Raw genomic sequence first — 27,550 nt, forward strand, 5'->3', positions numbered from 1 at the left:
CGCGGGCTTTCTCTAGCTGTGGCAAGCGGGGGTACTCTTTGTTGCGGTGCGTGGGCTTCTCACTGCGGTGGCTTCTCTTGTTGCGGAGCACAGGCTCTACGCGCGCGGGCTTCAGTAATTGTGGCTGGGGGGCTCTAGAGCGCAGGCTCAGTAGTTGTGGCGTGCGGGCTTAGTTGCTCCGCGTTATGTGGGATCTTCCGGGACCAGGGCTGGAACCCGTTTCCCCTGCATTGGCAGGCAGATTCTTAACCACTGTGCCACCAGGGAAGCCCAGTGTTTTTGAATGTCCACAAGTCGCTCCCGTTTTGGAGCCTCTTTAGAATTGGGATATTAGTAACTGCTGTACAGCACCGGGGTGAGGATTAAAGGAGAGCGTGTACGAAAAGTGCTCCCACGACGCTCCACACACAGTAGGGGCTCCGCGGTCCACTGCACCGGACCCGCCCACGCCAGGCGCGCAGTGGCCGCGAAAAAACCAATGGGCGGACAAGCCCGGGAACCACGGAAAGGCGCTGAACTTCTGTGCTCCAGCGGGTGGGGCGCGTGGGGCCGCGGGCCGCTCTGGGTCTCGGCCTCGCGCGACCCCTGGACGCGGTCGCAGAGGCGCACACGCGCAGACCGCGGCCGGGCCTCGGAGCGCCCGCCCACCAGGCGACCCTGGAGCGCAGCTGCGCGTGCGCCAAGGGTCTGTGCGGAGCGCGGCTCGAACTGAGGCGCGGGCAGGCGGCTGGGCGAGTCGTTGAGTCAGCCAGCCAGGCTTCGTGAGAGGTCGGCGCCTGCCTTTTTCAGAGAGAAGTTCTTAGTGGGTACCCCGGCCGAGGCCACTTCGATGAGGCGCGAAGAACCCTTATGAGAAAGAGCCTGGCCGAGCCTGGGAGGTCCTTGGGTCTGAGGTAACGGCCGGTACCGGCCTGGTGCTCTGGTAGGGTTGGCGCCTTACTCTGAGGGAGATTTCAGGCCCCAGCCCCACTCCACAGCCGCCCCCTGAGGCAGCCTTCGCAGCTCCGGGCCCTTTTGGAAGCCCAGTGCACACGACGCCTGGGCTGTGCCCAGCGCAGGGCCTCGTGGTCGGGGCGGCCGGCCTGGCGCACAGGTCGCAGGCTGTGGAGGTGCGAGGGGGGAGCCGGGCGGGCAGGGAGGGGAGCCGGGCGGGCGCCGCGAGCTGCGTCCACATCCCCTTCCACGGGCGAGTGAGCAGCGCCGAGGCGAAGATCCCTGTCCGGGGGCTGTTCTTGCCGCCACACCGCACCCAGCACGGAAAGGTGCCTCTGGCAGAGATCCAGTCTTCTTAGGCCCCCAGCTCCGCTCACCGCACCCTCTTGAAAAAAGAAAAAAGCAACTTAAAAAAAACCACCCACAAAAGTGATCATTCTGTCCCTACCGTCCTGTAACCCAGGCTTAGCAGTTGCCCTGAAAACAAGTCTTCCATCGCAACACATCTTGTCACATCATGTCTTAATGGTTTGAATGAGTTTCTGGCTTTCAGATGCCTGACTGAATCTGAGTCAGGGCACTCAGATCTCTCTCTGTTCAGCTACTCAGGTCCTTGAATGTTGGCATCTGGGAAAGGTATACTCGGCCGTACATCCTGGACTTTTCTGAACTTTAGTTCCTTCATCTGCAGATAGTAAATCTACCACAATAGCCAGCAGTCTACCTAGAATCTCTCTTTGGATATCTCGTGGGCACCTTAAAATTGAGCATGTCCAAAAATGGACTCAACATCTTCCCCTCCAAAACTTAACTTTCTAAGGCTCCTTTTTTTGGGAAGTGGCACTTGTACTTTTTCAATGATTTGTTCAAGCAACTCACAATTATCCTTATCCGTCCTTCTCCCTTACCCCATAAAGTCACCAAATCATGACTAGACGTCTTCCAAACCAGTCCACTTGTCTTCATCTCCACTCATCACTGTAGACCATGCTGTTATCAGCTTCTGCCTGGAACCACAGGAGTCTCCTGGCTGATCCTCTTTCATTTGTTCTGGTTCTGGGTTATTTCCCACATTACAGTCAGAGAGATTGTTTTGGTTTTTTGTTTTGTTCGTTTTTTAAAACTCAAAGACATGTGGTCATGTCATCTCTCTATTATGCCCTTCAGTGCAGTCCTGTTTCTCTTAGGATAGACTTCGCAGTCCGTAACCTGGCCTATAAGGAAGGCCCTCATCCCTTCTCTATCTGTATTTTCTCCCTGGATGATCTCATCCATTCCAATAGCTTCAAATAACTAAACACTGATGACTCATTTATGTTTCTATCCTGATTTCCATTCCTTGCATAGTAGGAGACCACCCCCTGGAAACATCCATTAGGATGTCTAACAGGCCTCTCATGCTTAACCAAAACAGAACAGAAAGAGAATGGCAAACCTTTTTTCTCCAGAATCCTTCTCCATCTCAGTAAAGGGTGTGTACCATTCCCTTCTAATAGCAGAGGCCAAAATCAAGAGCCATCCTTGATCCCCACATCTAGTCCATCAGTCTAAAATATACCCCAAATCTAACTAGTCACTAACTACTAAGACCTTAAAGTCCAAATCAGAAGCATCTTTCTGCTGGACTACTACAAATCGTCCTAACTAGTCTCCCTGCTTCTACTCTTGTACTCTTAATTACAGTTCATCTTCTTCTTGTCAGTCAGAGTGCTATTTCTAAAGCATAAATCAAAAAAATTTCACTTCTTTTTATAAAACCCTTAGCATAAAATCTGAACTCTTTACAATGACCTACAGGCCTTATATGATCTGGCTCCTGCCTATCTCTGTGACTTCATTTCTTCCTACTCTGTCTTCCTTCTCTGTGATCCAGTCACACTGACCTTTCTGTCCATTCAACCGGGGGTCCCCAACCCCCAGGCCACGGACCGGTAGTGTGGTCCGTGGCCTGTTAGGAACCGGGCCGCACAGTAGGAGGTGAGCAGCAGGCCTGTGAGCGAAGCTTCATCTGTATTTACAGCCGCTCCCGATCGCTCACATTACTGCCTGAGCTCCGCCTCCTATCAGCATGATGGTGAGTTATATAATTATTTCATTATATATTACAATGTAATGATAATAGAAATAAAGTGCACAATAAATTTGATGTGCTTGAATCACCCTGAAACCATTCTCCCCCACCCCCAAAGAAAAATTGTCTTCCACGAAACCGGTCCCTGGTGCCAAAAAGGTTTGAGACTGCTGCGTTAAACTACCCATCATCACAGGACGTCTGTGCCTGCTGTTTTTTCCTGCTTGGAATGCTTTTCCCCTCGACTTTGTTGTTTCACTTTCCATTAAGACCTTAACTCAGTTGTGATCTCTTCTGAAAGGCCTTCGCTGGCCACTCTAGCTAAAGCAGCCTCCCAGTCACTTTCTACTACAAAACCCTGTTTTATTTTCTTCATAATACTTACAGTACTTCAAATTACATTTATTTATTTATATGTTTATTACTGCTCCCCAAACCTCCTGAAATCTAAGCTCTTAAAGACAAGGAAACATGTCTTTCTTGTTACCCACTCTTATCAGTACTCAGAACAATGCCTGATACACAGTAGGCTCTCAAATGTGTGCTGACTCACTGCTTATCTTTGTAGTCTTAGTTCGTAGCACTGTCCTTCTTGCCGACTGTGTTCTGAAGTACTGTACTTCTCTCTCTTGAAATTACCACGCTCTCTTTCAACTGAGGACTGTTGTATCTGCTATCTCCTGTACCCACATCAGACCCCACACCCACTCTCCATTTGTGTCTCCCCAACTCATACTCATCCTTCAGATATCTTAAGATAACTTAGAGTTCCCTGACCTCCATTCTAGGTTAGGATTCTCTGTCATGTTCCTATATCATCCTATCCTTTTTTGTAGCAGTCATCACACTTAAAATTATTTGTAAGCTCTTTATAGGCAGTGACCAAGTTCTTATTCTTCTGCACTTTATCTCCAGCACTTAAGTTTCTGGAACATAGGAGGCATGCAGATACTTGTGAACTGAATGAATGAATATTGAGTGAACATAAGATTGAGAGGATCAAATCAGGTAGAAATTAGGAGAGCAGTTAGCCTGGAGTGTAAGTTAGCTGAATCTGCCCTGCCTACTTCAGTAGATGTTTTTGAATCTTGTGAGGTAGGGATAGGAAAGCACTGTATAAACTGAGAGTGCTTTTATAAATATAAGATTTTTTTTCATCAGATCCCTATGGTCTGATGGTCTTTCAAAGTACAAAGCTTTATGTTTCTTAACAATAATGCCTGATTCTGTTATTTTAGAGCTATGCTTAGGTGGTAAAATATAAAGAATTGAGGCTAATATTGAGTCTAGGCTAATTCATAAGGTAACTATATTCTTGACATCCTTAATTCAGCTGGACTATCTTGCTTTAGCAATACGTCTGAGTTTTAGTCTTGCCCTTGATGTGTGACCTTGGTCAAATTAGATGATATCCTCAAGTCACGTTTAATCTTTGTAAACCTAGTGAATACAATTCTTATCTCCCCAATATCTCACCAGAGTTAGATTAAAGTCAGTAAAATGTTGCAGGTTTCCTGTGTGAAATTTGCTCTCTTTATATAAAAAGTAATATAGTTTTTTATTAACTCAATTTCTTCAGAATCTGCCATTGTTTCATGCCGAGAACAAAGCTATATTTTAGAAGCTTTCTTTTCACACTTTCCTATATCTGTCTTCGGTCACTAAGACCCTTGAGATATGTACATCAAGGACTCAGAGTTTATAGCTCAAAATTGTAAAAGATGTTCCTTTCTCTCTAGCTAGGGATATTCTCTCCACCATTTGCCCTTCTGAAACTACTGATGCTTTTTCATCATTTTTAATCTTCTTCCTTACATTTACTGCTTCAGGGCAATTCACCCAGTGGTGTAACCAAAAAATAAAATATCCCTCATTGCCTGCAATTTTACATCCAAATGCTTTTAGGGTTCCTGGGATTAGTAGGATTTTTAGAGTGCTGCAGTGAATTCAGTGTGATGTGAATGCTAATAGGTTGATCATCATGTAACAAGCCACAACTAATGGGCAGGTGGTGAGATGAGATACCATTCTGTTGCTTTTCTAGAATAAGGACTACAGTCCTGGACCTATTGACCAAAGATAGTTTAGCTATTAACTTTTAGCATGGTTAAAATGGAAGTGGAAGAGCCATTTATGTGTAAAGCCATTTAGGTGTAATCTCCTTTCTGGCCTATTGAGTTGTTCACTAAGGCCTTTTGATTTCATTTCAGGGCATCTTCCTACCCCTCTGTTAGAAGATTTAGTTATTCCTCCCCTCCCAAACAAAACAAAACAAAATCTGACACAGTTCCAATTGCAAATACATTTCTTTTTTTTTTTTTTTTTTTTTAATTTTATTTGTTTATTTATTTATTTATGACTGTGTTGGGTCTTCGTTTCTGTGCGAGGGCTTTCTCTAGTTGCGGCAAGCGGGGGCCACTCACTCTTCATCGCGGTGCGCGGGCCTCTCACTATCGCGGCCTCTCTTGTTGCGGAGAACAGGCTCCAGACACGCAGGCTCAGTAGTTGTGGCTCACGGGCCCAGCTGCTCCGTGGCATGTGGGATCTTCCCAGACCAGGGCTTGAACCTGTGTCCCCTGCATTGGCAGGCAGATTCTCAACCACTGCGCCACCAGGGAAGCCCCGCAAATACATTTCTGAATAAATGCCAGTGGTGTTTTAAAGATTGTATCTTACCAGAAAGAGTAGGTAGAAATCTAATGAGAAAGAGAATGATAGCAATAAGCATGGGAGTATCTTGGGTAGTCTTAGATCAGCCTCTTCTTGTCCTGTATCTTAACACTTGGATTTGTTTTGCTTTTAAAAACGCTATTCTTGGGACTTCCCTGGTGGTGCAGTGGTTAAGAATCTGCCTGCCAATGCAGGGGACACGGGTTCGAGCCCTGGTCTGAGAAGATCCCACACGCTGTGGAACAACTAAGCCCGTGCGCCACAACTACCGAGCCTATGCTCTAGAGCCCGCGAGCCACAACTACTGAGCCCACGCACCACAACTACTGAAGCCTGCACGCGTAGAGCCCATGCTCTGCAACAAGAGAAGCCACTTCAATGAGAAGCCCACACACTGCAACAAAGAGTAGCCCCCGCTCGCCGCAACTAGAGAAAGCCTGCACGCAGCAACGAAGACCCAACGCAGCCAAAAATAAATTAAAAATTAAAAAAAAAGTAATAGAAAATAGTAGTTGCTTATCAATGTGAGAAAATATTGACACATTAAAAAAATGCTATTCTTGTGGGATGAGGGTGGGAGGGAGATGCAAGAAGGAGGGGATATGGGGATATACGTATGCATATAGCTGATTCACTTTGTTATACAGCAGAAGCTAACACAACACTGTAAAGCAATTATACTCCAATAAAGATGTTTTAAAAAAAAAGCTATTTTTAAAAAATATTTTATTTTATTGGTTGCATTGTGTCTTCGTTGCTGTGCGTGGGCTTTCTCTAGTTGTGGCGAGCAGGGGCTACTTTTTGTTGTGCGTGGGTTTCTCATTGCGGTGGCTTCTCTTGTTGCGGAGCATGGGCTCTAGGCGCGCGGGCTTCAGTAGTCGTGGCACATGGGCTCAGTAGTTGTGGCTTGCGGGCTCTAGAGCTCAGGCTCAGTAGTTGTGGCGCACAGGCTTAGTTGCTCCGCAGCATGTGGGATCTTCCAGGAGCAGGGCTCGAACCTGCATCCCCTGCATTGGCAGGCGGATTCTTAACCACTGCGCCACCAGGGAAGTCCAAAAAGGCTATTCTTTATTGAGTAACCTATGCATAGAGCACTACAATAAGCAATTCTACATGCATTATTTCATTAATCATCCTAATCACCCTGCAAGTGAGGAAACTGAGAAGAGTTCCTTTTGAAAATAGAGTTTGAAGACAAACATGTGACTGTAACCCCTGCACCCCAAGATATAACCCTAAGAAGCTTTAATCAGGAAACCTTCCATTTTGGCTTGATGCCTTTGTACCTAAATTGAGTTTGCCTTGAGTCATCCAGAGTTATGAGAGTGACCAGGGATACAGTTTAATAAAATGACCAGTTGATGTGTTATAATGGAAAATGTATGGGCCAAAGGAGTCAGCAATCTCGGGGGTGCTAATCCTGGTTCCATACTGAGTTATGTGACCTATAGGAGTCATTTCCTTCTTTGATGAATTCACTTCCTTTTCGTCCCCTCTAAAGTGAAAGGCACTTCCAGCCATAGGCAAGCGTGAATCTCGTTAGGAATATAGATTTTCAGAGAGTCTGGATCTACTTCAGCAAAGGCAGACAGACCTCTGAAACTAGCCAGGGACTTTTGAAGGTAGAAGGAGAAGCTGAGCATCTGTCCTCAAACTCAGTTCTAAAACTTGGGTGTTGGATTCATAGCATCAGTGGGATTTCCCTATTTTGTTCCCCACACTCATTAGTGGTCAGAGAGCCTGACATGTTAGATCTGCTCAGTAAATGTATTTTTATTAAATGCTTATGAAAGCTCTTTTATTCTTTAACACTGTGGAGGGTTTTCCCATCAAATATCACCAGATATATTTAGTGACAGTACTTCTGTATGATCTTCTCCTTCAGCTTCAATAGTCAATATCATTATCCTCGTATCACATTCAGCTTTGCTTCAGGTGCTATGCATTGATCCAGATGTTTCTTTATGTGAGACAAATTACTAAAACCTTAAAAAATCTTTCCCTTTCTAACATCAGTGCCTATGTGTCATTTAACTCTATTACTGGGGATTTTCAAGGAAAGATTCTTAATTGAGATTTGTCAGATTTTGTACTGCTATTAAAGCTAATCAGTTTTCTTCTCTTGAATTTGCTTTTCTAGTAAAGCATTAAGAAACACTTCAAATCTATCAAAACGGCTAATGTTAACATAATAATCCAGAGTTTACGAAGTGCTTTTTACAGCTTTATCTCATTTAATCCTCACAACAATTCCAGGGGTAGGTGTAATCCCCGTTTATAGATGTAGAAACTGAGAAATGAAAAGGCTAAGTGACTTGATCAGGGTCTAATGACTGATAAGATGCAGAGCTAAGACTCAAGCCTTGGTCCTCCAATTCCAAATCCTGTGTCTTTCCCACTATACCATATTGCTTATAACTTCTCTTCTTTTGTTTTAAAGGCATCATGTTTTATGATCACCTAAAATTGGTTGAGAGTCTAACCCTTCATCTGCAAGATCTCATCAACTTAATGATAGTCCCTGGGACAGTGTCACCATGACTGCAGTACTCATGTTGGAAAATAACCTTGTGAAATCTTTGAGCCACTACTACTATGTGGTTGTTTGGGATTGTGCTGTCTAATCTTTATTTTCAAATAGGGTAATTAGTGTGTGGTGTTTGTTTCTGAAGCAGGCAGCCAGCAATTAACAGGAACAGGCCCCAGCTAGAAGAGGGTTGTTTTTACTTCTTTCAGCCATCCAGCTGTGGCACAGCACATGAAGTTTCCTCTCTGGACCGTCATTTCCAGCAAATGTTCTTCATTTCCTTTGCTCTGATGCCCCCAGTCCTCAGTCTGTGGGGAAAGGTGACTGCATTTTTGAAGAACCCTCTGAATAATTAAGGGCTCAATTTTTGTGACAGCACCCTAAGTTTTACCAAGTGGACTCCCCGCTTACTTAGTAAAGTCATCTAGGACCAAAAACACCATCAAATCTGGCATAGGTTCCTGCCATGCCTAGGGCATGGGGGATCTGCAAGTTTTTCTCAGGATGTGGACGGTATTTCCTCTCTGGTAACTTTGCAGTTGGCACCAACTATTTCTTTTCACTTTTGACTGCAGTTCTAGTCTAAATAGTCTCGGGTTCTGGCTCCAGCCTCCTGTGATTCTAATCCCAAGCAGCCAAGATCAGACACTGGGATATCTCTTTACTGGCAGCTCCAGACTTAAGCTTTGGAAATTGTGGGAAATTTCATTCTTTGGCGCATAGATCTTCTGATTCTACCATACTAGAGTTCTCCCTGCTGAGTAGACATGGAATCAGGGTAATATGAAGGAAAGAATAATGAAAATAATCCTTTATGTGTGTATAATATTTTAGTACTTACAAAATGATTTTATATTCATTATCTCATTTTTTTCTTCCTAATAATCCCAGGAAAAGTGATTAAGACCATCAAGTCTGGATTTACACTGCCTCAGTTTGAATCCCAATTCCAACATTCATAGCCATGGGAAACTAACTTCATCTCTCAGTGCCTCAATTTCCTAATCTATCAAATTTAGACTACTTATTTCATAGGCTTTTTGTGAGGATTAAGTGAGATATATTTATAAGGCACTTAGAATAGGGTATTATAAAAAGTTGTTGTTGTTAGTTGCTGTGTAAATAAGTTGTTATTATTGTATAAATATCAACAAGAAAACCAAGGCCCAGAGAAACTAGGTAGGGACAATGGAGCTGAGATTAAAACACAAATTATTCTTACTTTGTGCCTGTTCTATCTACCCCATCTCAGCTGCCTCTGAAATCAATACCTTGCATTGTATATAGGTAGATTTGATCCTAGGAACTCTGGACATTTTACTCTCATTGTTTATTATTTAAACTTCCATATGAAGAGACAGAAAGTACAGGGTTTATTATCTCTACAAATAAAAAGAGGCGTAGAAAAGTCCTAGTGACTTAGAAAATCACAGTGTGCTTGATTCTTACTTCTGAGTGCATATCAAATGCTCTCTTGGAGTAGAAGAGACATGCCATACTTCTTTTTCCATTTCTTCCTCTCCTGAGTTTCCAGCAGAGAGGACCTTAAGTGAGCAGAGATTCTGGAATAGGAAAAGTAAAACTAGTAAGTGCTAGGAGAAGAGTGGACACTCTTATGGCACAGGGCACTCTCATAAGTGGTGAGGAAGAAGAGTAGTTGAGAGGTAGGGAAGATAAGGCATTCCTTGGCAACACTGGAAAACATTAGTATACATCCTTATTTACTGCATTGGCTGTAGCAGGGAGGTGTGCTAATTCCTAAAGTTCATCTTAAATTAATAGCAGAGGTGTTCCCAATTGTGCCTCTTATTGGTGCATCCTTTGTTTCATTATTTGATTAGAGCCCTCTTCACCTTGACATAGGTTCCAGGGAAAGTGGGGGCAAGGGACAAGAACAGATTCAAGAGATATTTGGGAGATAGATTTAATCCTAACAAAAACCCTGTTAGTCATCAGATGTTAGTATCATTAGTCTCATGGAAGATAAGTAATTTGCACAAGGTCATAAGGTAAACAGCAAAACTTCAACTCAGGTCTTTTGACTTCAAGTATAGAGATTGTCCCAGAATATCATGTATCCTCCCCATGCAGGTGGGGAAATGGTCCAGGTAATTAATATCAGAACTGAGCCTGGAACATAGGCAGTGACACTGAGAACTGGACATTATACTGATGAAGAGATGCTACAGATTAGGCAGGCTTTCTTTCCTGTACATAAGGAACCATATTTAGCTTTTTAATAATTCTCTAATATTTCTATTTTATTTAGGTTATTGTTTGGAAGCAATGAGTTTAAAACCTTTCACCTACCCATTTCCGGAGACGAGGTTTCTTCATGCAGGACCCAATGTGTATAAATTCAAAATTAGATATGGGAACAACATGAGGTAATTTTAAAACCAGGAGGGTAGTCTTTGCGAACACAGGTTAGTACCTTCCCACAGGTCATTCCTTCTCTGCCTTCACCCAGTCCAGGAGACTGGCTGAAGCAGCACCTTGTAGGACTCTTTCCCAGGTATTTTGTGTTCTATATATTTATTATTCATATAAGTTTTTAAATTAGCAATGGCATACCTTTGGGGTGGTGGTTCTCAAATTTTTTTATCTCAGGACCCCTTTGCACTCTTAAGATTGAGGATCCCAAAGAGTTTTTGATTAAGAGGGTTATACCTGTCAATATTCATCATATAAAATTGAAACAGAAAAACTAAAATAATTACTTATTAATTTTAAAATAATATAACATTTTATTAAAGTAACTATATTTTTGAAAAATTAATGAGAGGATTGACATTGTTTATATTCCCAGGACTTACCCCAGGAATGCAAGGATAGTTAAACATGCAAAAATCAATCAACATAATACACCACATTATTAGAAAAAAGAGAAAAAAAACTACATGATCATTTCAATTGACGCAGAAAAGGCATTTGACCAAATCCAGCACCCTTTCATGATAAAAATACTCAAACTAGGAATAGAAGGGAACTTCCCCAACATAAAGGCCATATATGAAAAACCCACAGCTAACATCATACTCAGTGGTGAAAAACTTAAACTTTTTCCTTAAGATCAGGAACAAGATAAGGATGCTCACTTTCGTCACTTCTATTCAACATACTACTGGAGTTCTAGCCAGAGCAATTAGTCAAGAAAAAGAAATAAAATGCATACAAATTGGAAAGGAAGAAGTGAAACTTCTCTGTTTGCAGATGACATGGTCTTTTTTTTTTTTTTCTTTTTTGGCTGTGCTATGTGGCTTTGCGGGATCTTAGTTCTGTGACTAGAGATTGAACCCACGCCCTCAGCAGTGAAAGCACAGAGTCCTAACCACTGGACCGCCAGGGAATTCCCGACATGATCTTATATGTGGAAAAACCTAAAGAATCTACACAAACTAACAAAAAACTGTTAGACCTTATCAATGAATTCAGCAAAGTTACAGGATACTAAATCAACATCAGTTGATTTATATATACTAGCAACAAACACTCTGCAAAGAAAATTAAGAAAACAATTTTGTTTACAATAATATCAAAAAGAAAAAGTACTTAGCAATAAATTTAACCAATGAGGTGTAAGACTTGCACACTGAAAACTACAAAAAAAATATATTTCTGAGTGAACTTAAAGGAGACCTAAATAGAAATTATCTGTGGGAATTCCCTGAGTGGATAGGACTCAGCAGTTTCCTGCCGGGGCCGGGTCTAATCCCTGGTCAGGGAACTAAGATCCCACAAGCTGCACAGCGAGGCCACTTGATTTTGTAACCTGAAGTGTTTCGTTGGTCATTTGAAAAATATTGGTTCACTGGCTTATGCAGATTGTTCAAGTGTAAACACATTTCATTATATAATATCAAAAAATCACATTTGCTAATATCACTACTAAACTTGTCAGAAAAATGTCGAAGTATTTGGAAGCTGTCAACCCCACAGTGGTGGATAGAAGTTTTCCAAAATTCAAAATTTTGCTTGAAATCCCAAAATTTATCCTTAACAACAAATACTGTCAATTGTTTTCCTTAGATTGATAAGCTCACTGTTCATTTTTGAGAAAATGTCTGTCACATTCCCAAGTCTGAATAACAATCATAGTTTATCTGTCAGCTGATCATTCAAGTAAAATATCATGAAAAAGCAAGTGGTTCAGTTTGCAACTTAAACAGTTGTACAGGTGCTTTTTCTCAAGACAACCATCATCTTCTGGTATGCAGCAGAAATGCTTTATGCATACTTCCTGTTTTATCACATAATATTAAAAAGACATGTATTCAAGGGTTGAGATTTATAGAATTATTAATTTTTCACTGCTTCCTCTAGGATATTAAATGAAACTGGATTTTTTTTCCTGTGTGGTGGTAAAGATGACTACAACTGCTAGTACAGTTTAGTGCAACTGGCTAGATTTGTGCTAAGGCACCAGCAATTTTGCCCACCATTGATTTTGCACTACAGATTACAAATGTTAACATAGTGAGAAAGGCAAATAACATCTTAATATTATTATGAAACTAGTTTTGCCCTTGGAGACTCCTTGAAAGGGTCTTGAGGACCCCTAGAGGTCCACAGACTGCACTTGTACAACTGGTCTAACAAATTATTAACTTTCACAGTGGAAATTTCAGGTCTTGGCGGGTTAATGGAGAAGATATTTTGGTACAGCCTTGTACCAATTCTCAGACCACACCACCTAGGTGATCACTTCTTCCCTTGAGCACTGGGTCAGCACACACAATTGTTATTTAGCTATGTTTCCTTAGCTCAATGGAAGTTTCATTTTTTGCTCTATTAGAGTCTGTTGTCTCCAGAGCTTTCCTTCTTGGCTTACTTATCTCTTGTCTGTTTACCTTCTAGAGGAGAAGAGGTAGAAAACAAGGAAGTCATCGTCCAGGAGCTAGAGGTAGGGAAAGAAGCAGACAACTTCTGGGAATGTTATTCTTTGAGCTGAGGATGCGTCCATATTCAGATTTTAGTTATTTCCAGCAAACTGAGTCACAACCTCCACCTGATTACTTGGCTTCTCCCTGCCACATTTCCTCTGCAAAGAAACTTTACTGTTTTTCCAGGGAAATTAAAGCCTCTACTCTTTCTCAGTTCTCCTAGTTGAAGTGTCAGCACCTTTGAGGCTAAGAGTTATTTTGTTTCCACTAGAGTTCCCAGCCATGGGCAGCTCTCTTTTGTGGCAGCTGGCAGTAGAGAAAGTTTCCGGAGGACTGCAGCCTTCCAGGGCTCTGGGAAACCTCACCATCCCAACCACTGTCTTGTACTTGACGTTCAGGAAACTCAACTGTAAATACACAGACAAGGCTGCTGTGTGTTCATTTTAATTGGAAACATTTGCAATTGCTTTATTCCCACTTCATTTTCATTCCTTTGCTACCCAGCTCCTCTAGCTTTAGATCCTCCCACAGGAAGAAGACAGAGAAGGTGGGCAAATTCGCAGATTGGTGAAAGCACTGGAAAAGAAATTAGAGTTCTGGGGGATGGCCCTGGACTCCAGTCCTGGCTGAACCACTAATTAGCTGTGTGAGCCTTGGCAAATCATTTATCTCTCTGGGTCTTAATTGCCTCATTCATAAAATGAGAGTTTTAAACTAGCGTATTCTCTTCTAACTTCACAACTGAGTGATCTATGACTGTTGTGATTTATGAAGACATATGTTGCCACATTACAAAGAATTTGAATATAATTACATACACAAACAAAACTCTGTGAAACCAAAGTCTTAAAGGTACCTGTGGCTCTTCAGCTGTGTGTTGTAAGATACATTAAGATCTTTGAGGACTTCAGAGGCATCATTATAAATAACAATTATTTTAATATAGGACCATGACAGTTTTCTGCTTATTTTATTTATGAGTAGCGCAGAATTTATTTCACTTTGCTTCACTTAATATGGGCAGAGAAAACCTCAAGGCAGCATAGTAGAGTGGAGAGAGCTTAGACTTTAGAGCCAGTGAAACCTGTATTTGAACTCTAGTTTTGCCTTTACAGTGTGACTTTGGGAAATTTGTCTGCCTTCTCTGAGTCTGTTTCCTTACCTGTCAGTGAGATTGATAAATAATATCAGTTTTCAAGGTTGTGGTGAGGATTAGAAATAGATGTATGCAATGCCTGCCACACAGTAGTTCAACTAAGAGTAGCTAGAGAGCACTTATATCCATTTATAATCATATTTAAAGTTTTTGAAATGCTTTTTATATGTTCTTTTTCTTACTCTCATTAGTTTTGAGGCAGATGTTATCCTTTTCCACTCATTTTGAAAACATTTATTTATTTATTTTTAAATTTATTTTTGGCTGCGTTGGGTCTTCTTTGCTGCGCGTGGACTTTTCTCTAGTTGCTGTTGTCTTCGTTGTGGTGCACGGGCTTCTCATTGCGGAGGCTTCTCTTGTAGTGGAGCACGGGCTCTAGAGCGCAGGCTCAGTAGTTGTGGTGCACAGGATTAGTTGCTCCGCAGCATGTGGGATCTTCCCGGACCAGGGCTCAAACCCATGTCCCCTGCATTGGCAGGTGGATTCTTAACCACTGCGCCACCAGGGAAGCCCGAAAACATTTATTGATAGGCAGTTTAGTCTAATGGTTAGGAGTGTAAGCTCCGAAGCCCCACTGCCTGGGTTAATATCTTAACTCCATCATTACTACCTGTGTAGCCTTCCATGAGTCATTTTACCTCTTTGTCTTAGTTTCCTCATGGGTAAAATGGGGATAATAGAAGTGTTTATGTTATAGAGTTTTATGAGTGTTAAATTCATTAATATGTATAAAAACAAAAATATTTGCCATAGTGATTACTCAATAAATACTAGCTATTAAAATTATAAGCTAGATACTATTCTAATAGAGATCATACAAGATGAACATGACAGTTTCCGTTTTCTCTGAGCCCAAATATGAGGAAAATGAGGCTTAGAGAGATGAAATGACAAAACTGAGACTGAAATTCAGATTTTTTTCCCATAGAAATTTAGTAGTCTTTTCATGATACCAATTGTTTAATTAGTATATACTAATAAGCATAGGTTAATTAGAGACTAATCAATTCAGATTTAAAGAGAGTAGAAGAAAAGATTTGACTTAAGCAAAAGCAAAATAAGTACATGTAGATAAATACCAGTATTATTCACTAATCCAGTATATATTTGTTGAGGACCTGTTATGCTTCATCCACTAATGGTAGACACCATAGAAGGGATGCTAAGATAAATCAGGTGTATATTCTACTTCAAGAAGATTTCTCAGTAAGGAAAATAAAAGTATGTACAAAATAAAAATATGTACAATAAAAATATTCCCTACATAAAAATATGTAGGGATGGGCTTCCCTGGTGGCGCAGTGGTTGAGAATCTGCCTGCCAACGCAGGAGACACGGGTTCGAGCCCTGGTCTGGGAAGATCCCACATGCCGCGGAGCGACTAGGCCCGTGAGCCACAATTGCTGAGCCTGCGCGTCTGGGGCCTGTGCTCCACAACAAGAGAGGCCGCGATAGTGAGAGGCCCGCGCACTGCGATGAAGAGTGGCCCCCACTTGCTGCAACTAGAGAAAGCCCTCGGACAGAAACGAAGACCCAACACAGCCATAAATAAATAAATAAATAAAATTAAAAAAAAAAAATGTAGGGAATTCCCTGGCAGTCCAGTGGTTAGGACTCAGCCCTTTCACTGCCGGGGCCAGGGTTCACTCCCTAATCAGGGAACTAAGGTCCTGCAAGCCACGGGGCATGACAGAAAAAAAAAAAAAAAAAGTACATGGAATATAGTAAAGGCCCAAGGCTAACTACTGTGAAATTTGAGACTAATAGTTAATAAAACTCGGGAAATCAGGGAAAACTTTCTGGAGGAGATGGCTTTTGAGCTGTATCATAAAAGGATAGGTTGAATTTGGTCATATACTGATGGGTTGAAAGGGTATTTCAGGCAAGAGCATAGAAATAGAGAAGCAGAAGGCATATTCAGGGAACAGCAAGTAGTTCAACTTTAAAAGCATATAGAGTATGTGAAGAGCAGTGATAAGGATAAATTGATAGATTGGCTGAGATTAGACAGTATTAACGTCATTTCAAATTTTTTTTTTCAGGATTCTATTCGTGTGGTCTTGGGAAACCTGGATAATCTGCAGCCGTTTGCTACAGAACACTTCATTGTATTTCCCTGTATCCTTTCTTTACTGGGTGGAAATGAACTACAATTCACACTATAGATTCAAATGGAAGCAACAAACACACAGGCAGTTTGGAGGGTAGGTCAGGGAAACCAGAGGGAGTCTTTTCCCTAAAATAGTACTCAGGGATTCGTACTGGCTTCTTTCCTCACTCCTTAGCACATTTCCCAGATAAAAGCAAATGGGAGAGAGTGTCCCACCTGAAATTCAAACACGGAGAGATTGTCTTGGTCCCTTATCCATTTGTTTTCACTCTGTACGTGGAGATGAAATGGTTTCATGAAAACCTGTCAACTGGTAAGTAGAATGATAGAAGTGTAGGTGGTGGAGAAGAAAAAAGGGAAGGTTGAACATCCATGGGTTAGCAGTGCAAGCTGAATATGGTGAAGCAGTCGGCCAGATTGGGCGCCAACACTGGCAGTGCGGAAGTCAGGAGCATGTGCTCCAAACTAGACTGCCCGCTTCAAGTCTTGGTGGCTTTGCCACTTAATAGCTCTGTGACCTTAGATAAATTACTCAGTCTTTCTATGCCACCTTTGTGAAATGATGAAAAATAATAATAGTACCTATCTCATTAAGTTGTTAAAAAGATTAAATGTATAAATACTGGAAGATGGAAAGTACAGTGTGACTTAGAATAATCATTCAATGAAAGATACTTATTATATAAATAATTCCTCCATTTTAGAGTATTTAATGACTTTCACCTTAGTAGTATCTTAAAGATATCTCCCAATTTTTAATCTCTGGGGGCCACCGCTATTTTTACAAATAGAGGGATAAGGAGACACCTGCCAGTTTGATTTGAAAAAAGGTACAAAGGCCTTACCTCAAAATATCTCCTCAATTCATTTGTCACTCCGCTGAAAGTTCCACTTTTTTTCTTTCGTAATAGGGATCATCCCCTTTTAAGTGACATATAGTTAGAATATAGTACGAATCGAACTATTTTTAGCTTGTAGATGACAGTAGTTCTAATATAAGGGAGGAAGAAAGTTTGAGGACACAGTATTTGTAGGAAAAGTGGTACCGGGCGGTAGGGAAAAGGGCACACACCAAAGTTTTGTCTAGGACCAGGTCTAAGACGTCAATGATAGCCAGAAAGTCTCGATCCATTATGACATTCAAATTTTCTGTTGCAGGAAAACCAGTAAACAGCAGTCCTCTTGGGTTGGTAAGTTTACCTTTTCTGTGAGAAATGAAAATTGCCTTTATTGCCTTCTGTTGTCCCAAAAGTCCTGCTCTTGTCTTTTATGCCCCTTGGTTGTTGCCCAAGTCCAATCAGAATTGTATACGTGAGACATTCTTTTTCCCCTTGGCTAGATTTCTGAGACTATGTCTATCCTTACTTGCAAAGCTGGTGTTAAAAGTTGCCTTTGGCAATTTAAAGATGGGGAGTTCTCGTCACTGTGCCCTCATGTGAGCAACTCTGGAAAAGGAAGAGTCACAGGAAGTGTGGTTCCTTTCTAAAGGTCCTGGCAGAGAGGAAAGCAGCAGGAGCCATGACGAGGAAACGAAAACACGCAGAAGCGCCCGGCTCCCCAACCAGGCCAGGGCTGGACAGGTCAGTGGTTTTGGCAGAGGGGCTAAATCCTGCATCCTAGTTAGGCTTTGCCAGCTGTTGCTGCTGGTTGATCTTGTCCTTGGGCGTGTCACTCTCTGTCTCAGGGCTTCATTCATACCTGCCTATTCTAGTGGGTGGACTAAGAGAAGGAAGCAAGTTGATGTTTGCAGTGTAATTGGAACACGGTCCCTTCCTCAGCAAAGTAGAATTCTTCTGTTCATCAAGATGAAGACTGAGGGAATTCCCTAGCAGTCCAGTGATTAAGACTGCGCTTCCACTGCAGGGGGCACGGGTTCGATCCCTGGTTGGGGAACTAAGATCCCACAAGCCGCATGGCACGGCCAGAAAAAAAAGATGAAGACAGAGGAAATGTAAACATATCTGTACAATTGAATCCAACAAATATTCAGTGAGTACTTACTATGGTCATACTATAGCAAAACACAGAAGGCACAAGATATGAAGTCCCAAAATATTATCCAAGAACATAGAGAAACCCTCAAAAGAGTGAGAATGAATAAAATATAATCTTATTTTATCCAGTTAGCAGTAAACTTTTGGAACTCTACCTTAAGAGGTAGTACAGACTGAAACATAAATGTCTGCAACAGGATATGCATCAATTACTGGGTGAGGTGCTGCGAATTAGGGGGAGTGTTAAGCACAACCCTTAACATGTTGAAGTTGCTGTTGTAGAGGCTACTTATTTTCTTCTTTTGATTCTCTGTCAGGGACAGAATGAGTCAGTAAGACAATTCAGTTGTTCATGTTAGCACCCAGAGAGGGATGATGGAATAATCCAAGGTGTGGTTTGCTCCCAGCCCAAAGTGCTTTCAGCCCAGGTTCACAGAAAGCAGCTGTTCTTTTCCTGGTACTGTATGGGCCCCAAGACATACAGGAGCAGTGAGGGTAGACCATGAAGGAGCTGACCCCTACACCCTCCAAAAGCACACATCGGTGAAGAGTTAGGAAATTCCTTTCCCAGCCAGGTGGGATGTGAGGGTACTTGGAGGTATGAAGCTTTGGTCAGTTACATTTGACTGAATTATCCATGGAGATGAGGCCTCACATCTTCCCTTTCTCTGTGTTTTGATGCACAACCAAGTATTTCAAAATCTGATACCTGCTGTCAATCACATTTTCCCTTTCTCAACCCCTAGATCCCAAAATGTCTCAAATTGTGATTCTACTGTGAATTAAAGCAGCACCCAAAGAGAGTTTGGCCACACAATTTATTCTGCAGGCCAGGAGTGGCATAAAAATAGCCAACCTGCTGAAATATTCATTTGGGCCACATTTGCTTGAATGTGGTGATGTTGCTGCTGCCAGTAACACTTCCTGGGCTTTTTTCTCCCACCTCAGGCCCAAGAAGGGGACTTCCAGCCAAGAGCTCAGCAAAAAGAAGGCCCCTATGGAAACCAGGAGGGTAAGCACCAAAATGGAGACTTCGAGACTCTTGGCTATTTCTGCTCAATTACAAGTCAGGATTCCTGTTACCAGCACATCTTGATCCTTAGTACAGACTGAATTCACTGGACTCATTCTCACGTTTCACCATCTGCAGAACAACTTTCAACCATTCCACCCTCGCCACAACCTGTCCTAAATGTAGCTGCATAATACACACATTGATGAATCCTTTTGTTAAAAGGTCTTCTCTTAGCTTAAAAAGCTGCTTTCTTATACTCTGCAGTTGAAAAAGAAAATAGATCTGTTGAATTGAGGTGGGATCCAGCTTAGAATTTTTTTTAGAAAACTTTTTGCCTTCATCTGCACTGGACTCTGAGTCTGGGAACATCTAGTTTTTTGGTTTTGTTTTTTTTTTTTGAAATTTTGAATTTTATTTTATTTATTTTTTATACAACAGGTTCTTATTAGTTATCTATTTTATACATATTAGTGTATATATGCCAATCCCAATCTCCCAGTTCATCCCACCAACCCCCCACCACCACTTTCCCCCCTTGGTGTCCATACGTTTGTTCTCTACATCTGTGTCTCTATTTCTGCCCAGCAAACCAGTTAATCTGTATGGGAACATCTAGTTTTTACAGACAAAATAGGTATATATCAGCACAGGATACTGGTAAGAGAAAACTTCATTTAGAGCAGTGATGGTCCGGCCCTAATAATATATGATTTCATTTTGTGAGGTCTGCTCTCCATTTAGATATTCATACAACTGCTACTCCTCCATTTCAGGACTCCTTTTCCATAGTAGTCTCTAAAATAGTGCCCTTTTTCTTGAAATAGCTGTTATTTGTGACTTTTCTTACTTCTCTGCCATCGCTCCAAAGCAGCTCTGACCTTAGGTATCCAAACATTCCCAACTCACCTCCCTCACCTTCCCAGGATCTATAACATGATCAGTTATTGAACAAACATTTACATATGCATTCATTCCACAAACATTTACTGAGTGACTCCTATGTGCCAAGTACTAGAGCTATCACACACACTCTCCCCGAAAAATGCCAAAAGTGTAAAGCTGGGCAGACATTACTGATAAATGTGCTACGTGCAGGAATGAAGAAAGCACAGGGTACAAAGGGACCACAAAGGAGAACCTCATTCAGACCAAGTGGATGTGAAAGAGAGTTCCCAGAGTAGCTCAGAGTAGCTCAAAGAACTAAGGCTAAGAGGAAAGAGTACAGTGCTTTTGGTGGCTGGAAGCCAGTGCACCTGGCGCTTAGAGGACAGTGCTGAGAAATGTCACTGGAGAGGTCAGCACGGGCTGGATCCTAAAAGGCTTTAAAGCCACCTTCAAGATCATAGGAATTCCCTAAAACATTTTAAAGTAGAAAAGTGAAGTGATTTTCATTTCTAAACAATTCTGTCTCTTGTTAGCAAGGCATTGTGTTAGGTGCTGGGGTGCACCCAAACATATAAAACCTAGTTTTTTTCCAGGAGCTTATTAGCATTTAGTTGGGAGTAGAGTGAACCCTTAAAGATGAAGACCTCTGCCTCTGTGGGCGGGGGCACAGTACAGAGCCCTGTTGTGCCCATGGCCAGCTGGCCCATGGAGTGATTTAAAGCAGATGGTTTCCCTCTTCTATACTCTCATCCTTCAGAGAGGGAAGAAGAAGAAATTAGAAAGTACAAGAAGAGTACACGAAGCTCTGGAGAACAAAGACACTTTATACAACCAAGATAATTACTATTAAAGGAACATTTCCCTCACTCTCTACCCTTTGTATCTTCCTATTCTTAGTTTGACACATCATCTCCCTTAAGAACCCACAGTTTCTTACTCAACATAATTACCTTTTCAACCTGATACTGGGTTTAGAAAAAACTCTGAGCAAAAAAAAAAAAAAAAAAAGGAACATGTTTATTGATTTTGACTCAAAGCCCAAGCGGTCTCCATTGTAGACCCTGTTCCCAGAGAGCAGACTTCTCCTAAATTAAAGTGATCACAGGGACTCTTAGTGTAAGTCACTTGAGCCGGAAGAATTGAATTCACTCCTATGGTCCAATGCCTCATATCTTCTCTTCCCTTTGGGGGAAGTTAAGGTGTAGAAACACAGTGTGGGTTGTGCACATCTGTACACACAGGGAGCCTGTGCAGGGAAAGCTTAGAAGAATACAACATGCACCTGAATAAGGTCTCTGTTTCATGAGAGGTGTTTTGAGGAGAATGGGACGGAAGGACAGACTCATTCCCTTTGTTACTTTGGCTCCCAGATCTAGAGATCCAGACTTTAAAAAGATAAAAAATGGGAGAGAGCAGATGAATGGACCAGAAGTGAAACAGACTGCCATGCACGTAGCTTTTTTTTCAAGCCTTTGCTTGAACTGCACTTCTAAGCAGATCTGACCCTGAACATACAGGGGACAACCTTGCATCAGGTTTTCAGGGTATTATGTGTTGTTGGATGTCCTAGATGGTACCCTCAGTCTTAGTCAGGCTATAATGGTTTTCCTCTCTTAACAACGTTTGCCTGAGGAAACCTCTATCAAGATTTCAGGAGAGCACAAAGGCTGCCTTTTGAGGGAAATTTCCCCCGGTTCAGAGGTAGGCTATACCTCTGCCCCAGGGCCTTTGCCCTTCTGGTCCCCACTACCAACCTTAGTAGATGCTTCCATTAGGGCCAATGAAGCAGTATTTAAACCCCAAACCATAGTTTCCATACCTTACCATAGTAAGTTTGTGAGAATCATTCCCTCAAGCTAGAAATCAGATCTGGGCCCTCTAAATTTCATCTCCACCCTGTCTGGAAGAGAGAGTCTCCTTCTCCCCAGAGTTCCCTTTCACTTTTATAGGAGTATGATTTAGGTGGCTGCCCATGTGGTCTGGGATTTGAGGGGTTTGTGGAAAAGCTTAACAGAAATATCAGCTTATGCTTAGGATGGGGGATCTGTCCTAATTTTCCTGGGATTGCTGTGCCTCTGCCTCCTAGATACACCCTTGCTATAGAATTCTTCACCAGCGGGACTTCCCTGGCGGTCTAGTGGTTGAGAACCTGTGCTTCCACTTCAGCGGGCATGGGTTCAATCCCTTGTTGGGGAACTAAGATCCCGCATACCGCGCGGCGTGGCAAAAGAAAAAAGAGAGAGAGAGAATTCTTCACCAGCAAAATGGCTCAAGGAACTCCCCAGCACTGCTGGGCAGGCAAGCCCTCAGGTTGTGCCTGGGTGAGGGAAGTGGCCAGTTGGCAGATTCTCAAAGGAACTATATCAACCATGTTTCTGGCTACCAGGTGTCTCCTAGAATATTATAGGCTTGGAACCAGGTTGTAGGATGTCCCCTTCAAAGTACAAAGGAAGGTCTATAGAGCAGTAGACAGAAATAATAAGATTGCTTATGCCATAGTCATGTTTCTGCTGCCCTGGCTCTAGCCATGTTGATCATATTTACATATTAACGGCGATGTGCCCTTGTATGTCATGTCCCTTTCTGGAATGCCCTGCTCTCTCTGACCCCTTGATGCCATCCACCAAGGCCCCATTTAAATAACACTTTCCCTGTGAAGTCTTCCTTGATTAACCATTACCCACTCTGTTCATGTCCTCCTCAGTAACCAGGGCACTCTATATAGACTGATGGAGTAGTCTTATCACACTGACTTATAATACTTAGTTTATACATCAGTTTTACCACATAGATTATACTTTTCTCCAAGGTAAAGTAAAGGTCCTCCTGATATCTGAAACCTCAATATTCTGTCCTTGGCAATAGTTGGCAGTCAGAAACATGGAATGATAAGGTATACCCAGCTTGGTTTGTTCTTGGCTGTTAAATATTATGATTTTAGAGAGACAGTGTTTGGGAAGCTGATATGGAAAAAGGACAGTCCTATAGAAGGAAAAATAGAACCTGCCTGGACAGTCAGAAGACAGTCCCCAGCACTGATGTGACATCACCTTACCAGCAAATAGCATTCAGACCACCAAGCTGTAAAGGAGTAAAATTTAAGACTTTTCTTGGTCTTTTTATCAGAAGAGAGAAAGAAAAACCCAGCAGGAATGGCAGGAGACCTCAGCATTTGATATCACTGATGTTCAGGACCAGGGTAGGTTCTGGGAAATTCATATGTATTCTCCTCTAATAATCATCCTGTCCTCTTTTTTTTTTTTTTAACAAATTTATTTATTTATTTATTTATTTTTAACAAATTTATTTATTTATTTATTTAAATTTATTTATATTTATTTTTGGCTGTGTTGGGTCTTCGTTTCTGTGCGAGGGCTTTCTCCAGTTGCGGCGAGCGGGGGCCACTCTTCATCGCGGTGCGCGGGCCTCTCACTGTCACGGCCTCTCCCGTTGGGGAGCACAGGCTCCAGACGCGCAGGCTCAGTAGTTGTGGCTCACGGGCTTAGTCGCTCCGCGGCATGTGGGATCTTCCCAGACCAGGGCTCGAACCCGTGTCCCCTGCATTGGCAGGCAGATTCTTAACCACTGCGCCACCAGGGAAGCCCCCCTGTCCTCTTTAGTCATCTGATGAGCAGAGCAGCACAGAGCTCTGAGTCTGGACACGCTCAGTGGGTGATGTACCTCGCTCCCGTGGAGGTGCTTGTTGGCCATCCTCCAGTCTGGGGGCAGGCTCTTGAGTAATAGAAGCCCCCGCAGTTCCCAGAAGGAGTGAAGGAGGCAATGCATGTCCTTCTTGTGCTTCTGATAGCGAAACTGATGCTCCCACAGTTTCAGAACATTTCCATATTGTGTGGTAAGTTTTACAGAAGAGTTAGGAGGGATATGTTTCACTTTTCTATCCTGGAGAACAATCTCTGGGAAGCTGTCTCTCCTCCTCTCCCCTTTGGGGCACTAGTATTAATATTGAAGGTGCAGGTGGATGCTTGGCAAGGGCTGGGAATGCATGTTGAGGTATCGCTCTTTCAACTTGCTGATCTTTCACTCAGCATGAGGATTCGGTATGGATGCAGTTATCACAGATGCAGTCCTGTGAGCAAGTGAGTTCTTCAGTAAGTTGTCATTCCATGTGTAGACACACCAGCCATGGTAGGTGTCTAGGATTTGAGCAGTGTAAAAATCTCAGGGGCAGGGCTTCCCTGGTGGCGCAGTGGTTAATAATCCGCCTGCCAATGCAGGGGACACGGGTTCAAGCCCTGGTCCAGGAAGATCCCACATGCCGCGGAGCACCTAAGCCCGTGCACCACAACTACTAAGCCTGTGCTCTAGAGCCCGTGAGCCACAACTACTGAAGCCCACGCGCCTAGAGCCCATGCTCTGCAACAAGAGAAGCCTGCACACCGCAACGAAGAGTAGCCCCTGCTCCCCGCAACTGGAGAAAAGCCCACGCAGCAACGAAGACCCAACGCAGCCAGAAATAAATAAATAAAATAAATAAATTTATTTAAAAAAAACAAATCTCAGGGGCCTGACTTTGAAAATACTCCAAGGTCAGAAGAGCACCTTACTGAGCTGAGATGAAATTGGGATGTCAGAACAAGCAATTCACCTGGCTTCGAATAATCCTGGTTTGAGGCTGCCCTGGGCTCATGCTCGGTGTCCTGCCTTCTCCTGCTCACATAAAAGTGGCCTGAGGACTGACACCTTTTCCCTGCCTGAGTGTTTTCCTTGCAGATTCTAAGTGGGGGGACAGCCGAGCAGAGAAGATTACCCCACCATTGCAGCAAAACGATCCACCTCCACCTGAAGGACGCACAGAGCTGGGAACCAGTGGCTTCTTTGGGTTTCTAAGGTAGGATAGACTTCTCTCCTGCCATCAAACTGAGACCCAGGGCAGTCCAGCTCCAGAGCCTGCCCCACTGAGTCTCTCAGGGAAATTAGAATACAAAAGAAAGCAGATTACCTGCATAATCTCTATTTTGTGCGGGATAAATGATGGAAATGAAGTGAGCATGAGGGCCCTAACTGTGAATTTAACAAAGACTGTGTCTTGTTCATTTTTACACAATCTACCCCACCCCGATGTGCCCAGCATTGGACCTGATTCCACAAATGCTGCTTGGACAGAATCTATTCTGATCGTGCTTGGGTTATTCAGATGATTTCGTTACCAAAATGTTTCCATTCTCCCCTCTGAATCTAGGCTGTCTTCAGAGTCCTTTTTGCAGAGTACAGTTAGCAAATCCCTTTATCTAGAGCTCAGCCATACCATTGCAATTGTTCTTCTTTATTTCCACCTCCTGAGTATACTCTAACTTGGGTACCTTTTCAAATGCTGTTTCAGACTTGAATTTCCATTCAGTGGTCTCAGAGCAAAACTGCCCTAGCTAATAATGGAGCCCTAATGGGACCTGGGAGAAGGGAAGTGGACCTCTAGAGTCTCAACCTGCTCTGCTCTTCTTCCTGCAGCTCCCTCTTCCCGTTTCGGTATTTCTTCAGAAAGAGCAGCCAGTGAGCCTCCTAAATGCAGCGGTGGGAAGAACATTATCTCCTGCAGCGACTCCTCCCACTCCACTCTCTGCTTATGACATTCCAGTCATGGGGAATGAGAGCCCCAAACTCTCTGAGTCCTCTTGTGGGTTTGTCCTTTACAATGGAATGTCCATTTGCCTCTTTACAATGGAATGTCCTTCCCCAATTTAAAACACTGAGAATGTAACTTTCTAAAATGCCAGTTAGGTCTTTCATCTGCAGCACTTAGATTTCTAATGAAAATAAATTATTTATGAAGAGTTATTGACTGAATTTTAGTGGAGTAGAGAGAGAGAGCGCGAGAGAGCAAACTCTTTCCTCAAGATATAGGGAAACAATGCCTGAAACCTCCCCTGGGTCTCCCTGGTTGTTGTTGACAGAACAGTTTGGGTAGGTGGGGTCTGTACCTGACCTCAAACCTTAAACTCCCCTGGCCGGGTTAGAGAATGGGGTTTTGCAAGACTCAATGTCCTGAGCCCTGCTGACCCTCAAGAAATCATGTCTCCTCAGTTCACCCAGTTTGGCCCCAAAGTGCAGTCTCTTAGTAGGTAAATGCTTCTCACCTAGCTACCCCTTTGGCTTTTGACAGTAATGCAGATTAGTTTATTGGATCAACTGGAAGTCAGTGTAGGTTAGGGCCAAAGGAATCATTTTTTTTTTTTTTTTTTAAAGGAACCATTTTTGAGATATGTCAGAGCACACGGTTCTTTTTTTTTTTTTTTTTTTTTTTTTTAATTTTATTTTTTTTTTAATTTATTTATGGCTGTGTTGGGTCTTCGTTTCTGTGCGAGGGCTTTCTCTAGTTGTGGCAAGCGGGGGCCACTCTTCATCGCGGTGCGCGGGCCTCTCATTATCGCGGCCTCTCTTGTTGTGGAGCACAGGCTCCAGACGCGCAGGCTCAGTAATTGTGGCTCACGGGCCCAGTTGCTCCGCGGCATGTGGGATCTTCCCAGACCAGGACTCGAACCCGTGTCCCCTGCATTGGCAGGCAGATTCTCAACCACTGCGCCACCAGGGAAGCCCCAAAGGAATCATTTTGTAACCGTAGAGCTGTCCAATATTAGAATGGGCCACCTCGTAAGGTAACACGCCTTTGTCAACCCTAGTCTCTAAACAGAGCTGATTATCTGTCAGACGCTACTCTCGGTGGATGGGAACGCTGGGGCTGGACTGCTAAAGTCCCTCAGAGACCCCTTGTTCTGACGCCTTTCCCTTGGCTGGGGAGGAGAGAAGAGGTGGGCTGCTGAAGGGCCTGGGACCTGAGGGGAGGAGGGCCAAAGGGGAGGTCGTCATGTGTGAGGACTGGAGGACTAGGCACAGGTTGTGTGTACAGCCATTGCCCTGCTGTCCCCAACGCAGCCCGCTTTACAAAGCTCTTCAAAGGCACAGCTCCAGAATCTGGAGATCTGCGCGCCATTCTGACTTACAAGCTTATAATGAAGGCTTGGCAAAGTCACTTTCCTTTCTGGTTCTTGTTTTTCTCATCTGGAAAATGAAAGGGTAGGATCTGATGAGCTCTCAGTGCCTTCCAGCTCTGGCAGTCTGTGGCTGGCTCTGCCTCTCGGAGCAGGTCACTGAGCCAGTAGCCCTGGGGTGTGTGGGGACAGAACCAACACAGGCTTCCTTCTGGTCGCTACCCTGCCCCGGCCCCTGTGGCTCCTGCTGACTAGAGGTCTTTTTCTAACTTGCCACATTCTTGCCCCAAGTGTAATTTAGCACCAGGCATGAATAGCAGGAGATCTGGGTTCCAAAACAGCCCTGACATGAACTAGCTGTG

The 27,550-nt window shown here is 43.1% G+C and overlaps 1 protein-coding gene across 3 annotated transcripts; it reads left to right on the plus strand.

Annotated features, from left to right (window-relative positions):
* Positions 1–660: 660 nt before the first annotated feature.
* MAJIN (membrane anchored junction protein) lies at positions 661–25,845 on the plus strand. 3 transcript variants are annotated; one of them, XM_082344189.1, is made up of 11 exons: positions 675–893; positions 10,471–10,588; positions 13,059–13,104; positions 16,283–16,358; positions 16,538–16,663; positions 17,509–17,540; positions 17,839–17,930; positions 19,293–19,356; positions 23,371–23,443; positions 24,976–25,093; positions 25,711–25,845. In XM_082344189.1, exons 2-11 carry the CDS (start codon positions 10,488–10,490, stop codon positions 25,754–25,756), a joined length of 774 nt encoding a protein of 257 aa, XP_082200315.1. In that variant the 5' UTR covers positions 675–893; positions 10,471–10,487; the 3' UTR covers positions 25,757–25,845. The 3 variants fall into 3 exon arrangements, with proteins under 3 accessions (XP_082200317.1, XP_082200315.1, XP_082200316.1); XM_082344190.1 differs by having other exon boundaries at positions 676–768; XM_082344191.1 differs by lacking the exon at positions 23,371–23,443 and having other exon boundaries at positions 661–893; positions 5,842–10,588.
* Positions 25,846–27,550: the final 1,705 nt, after the last annotated feature.

The sequence above is a fragment of the Balaenoptera borealis genome (assembly GCF_965194805.1).
Source record: "Balaenoptera borealis genome assembly, chromosome: 11".
Classification (NCBI taxonomy): Eukaryota; Metazoa; Chordata; class Mammalia; order Artiodactyla; family Balaenopteridae; genus Balaenoptera; species Balaenoptera borealis.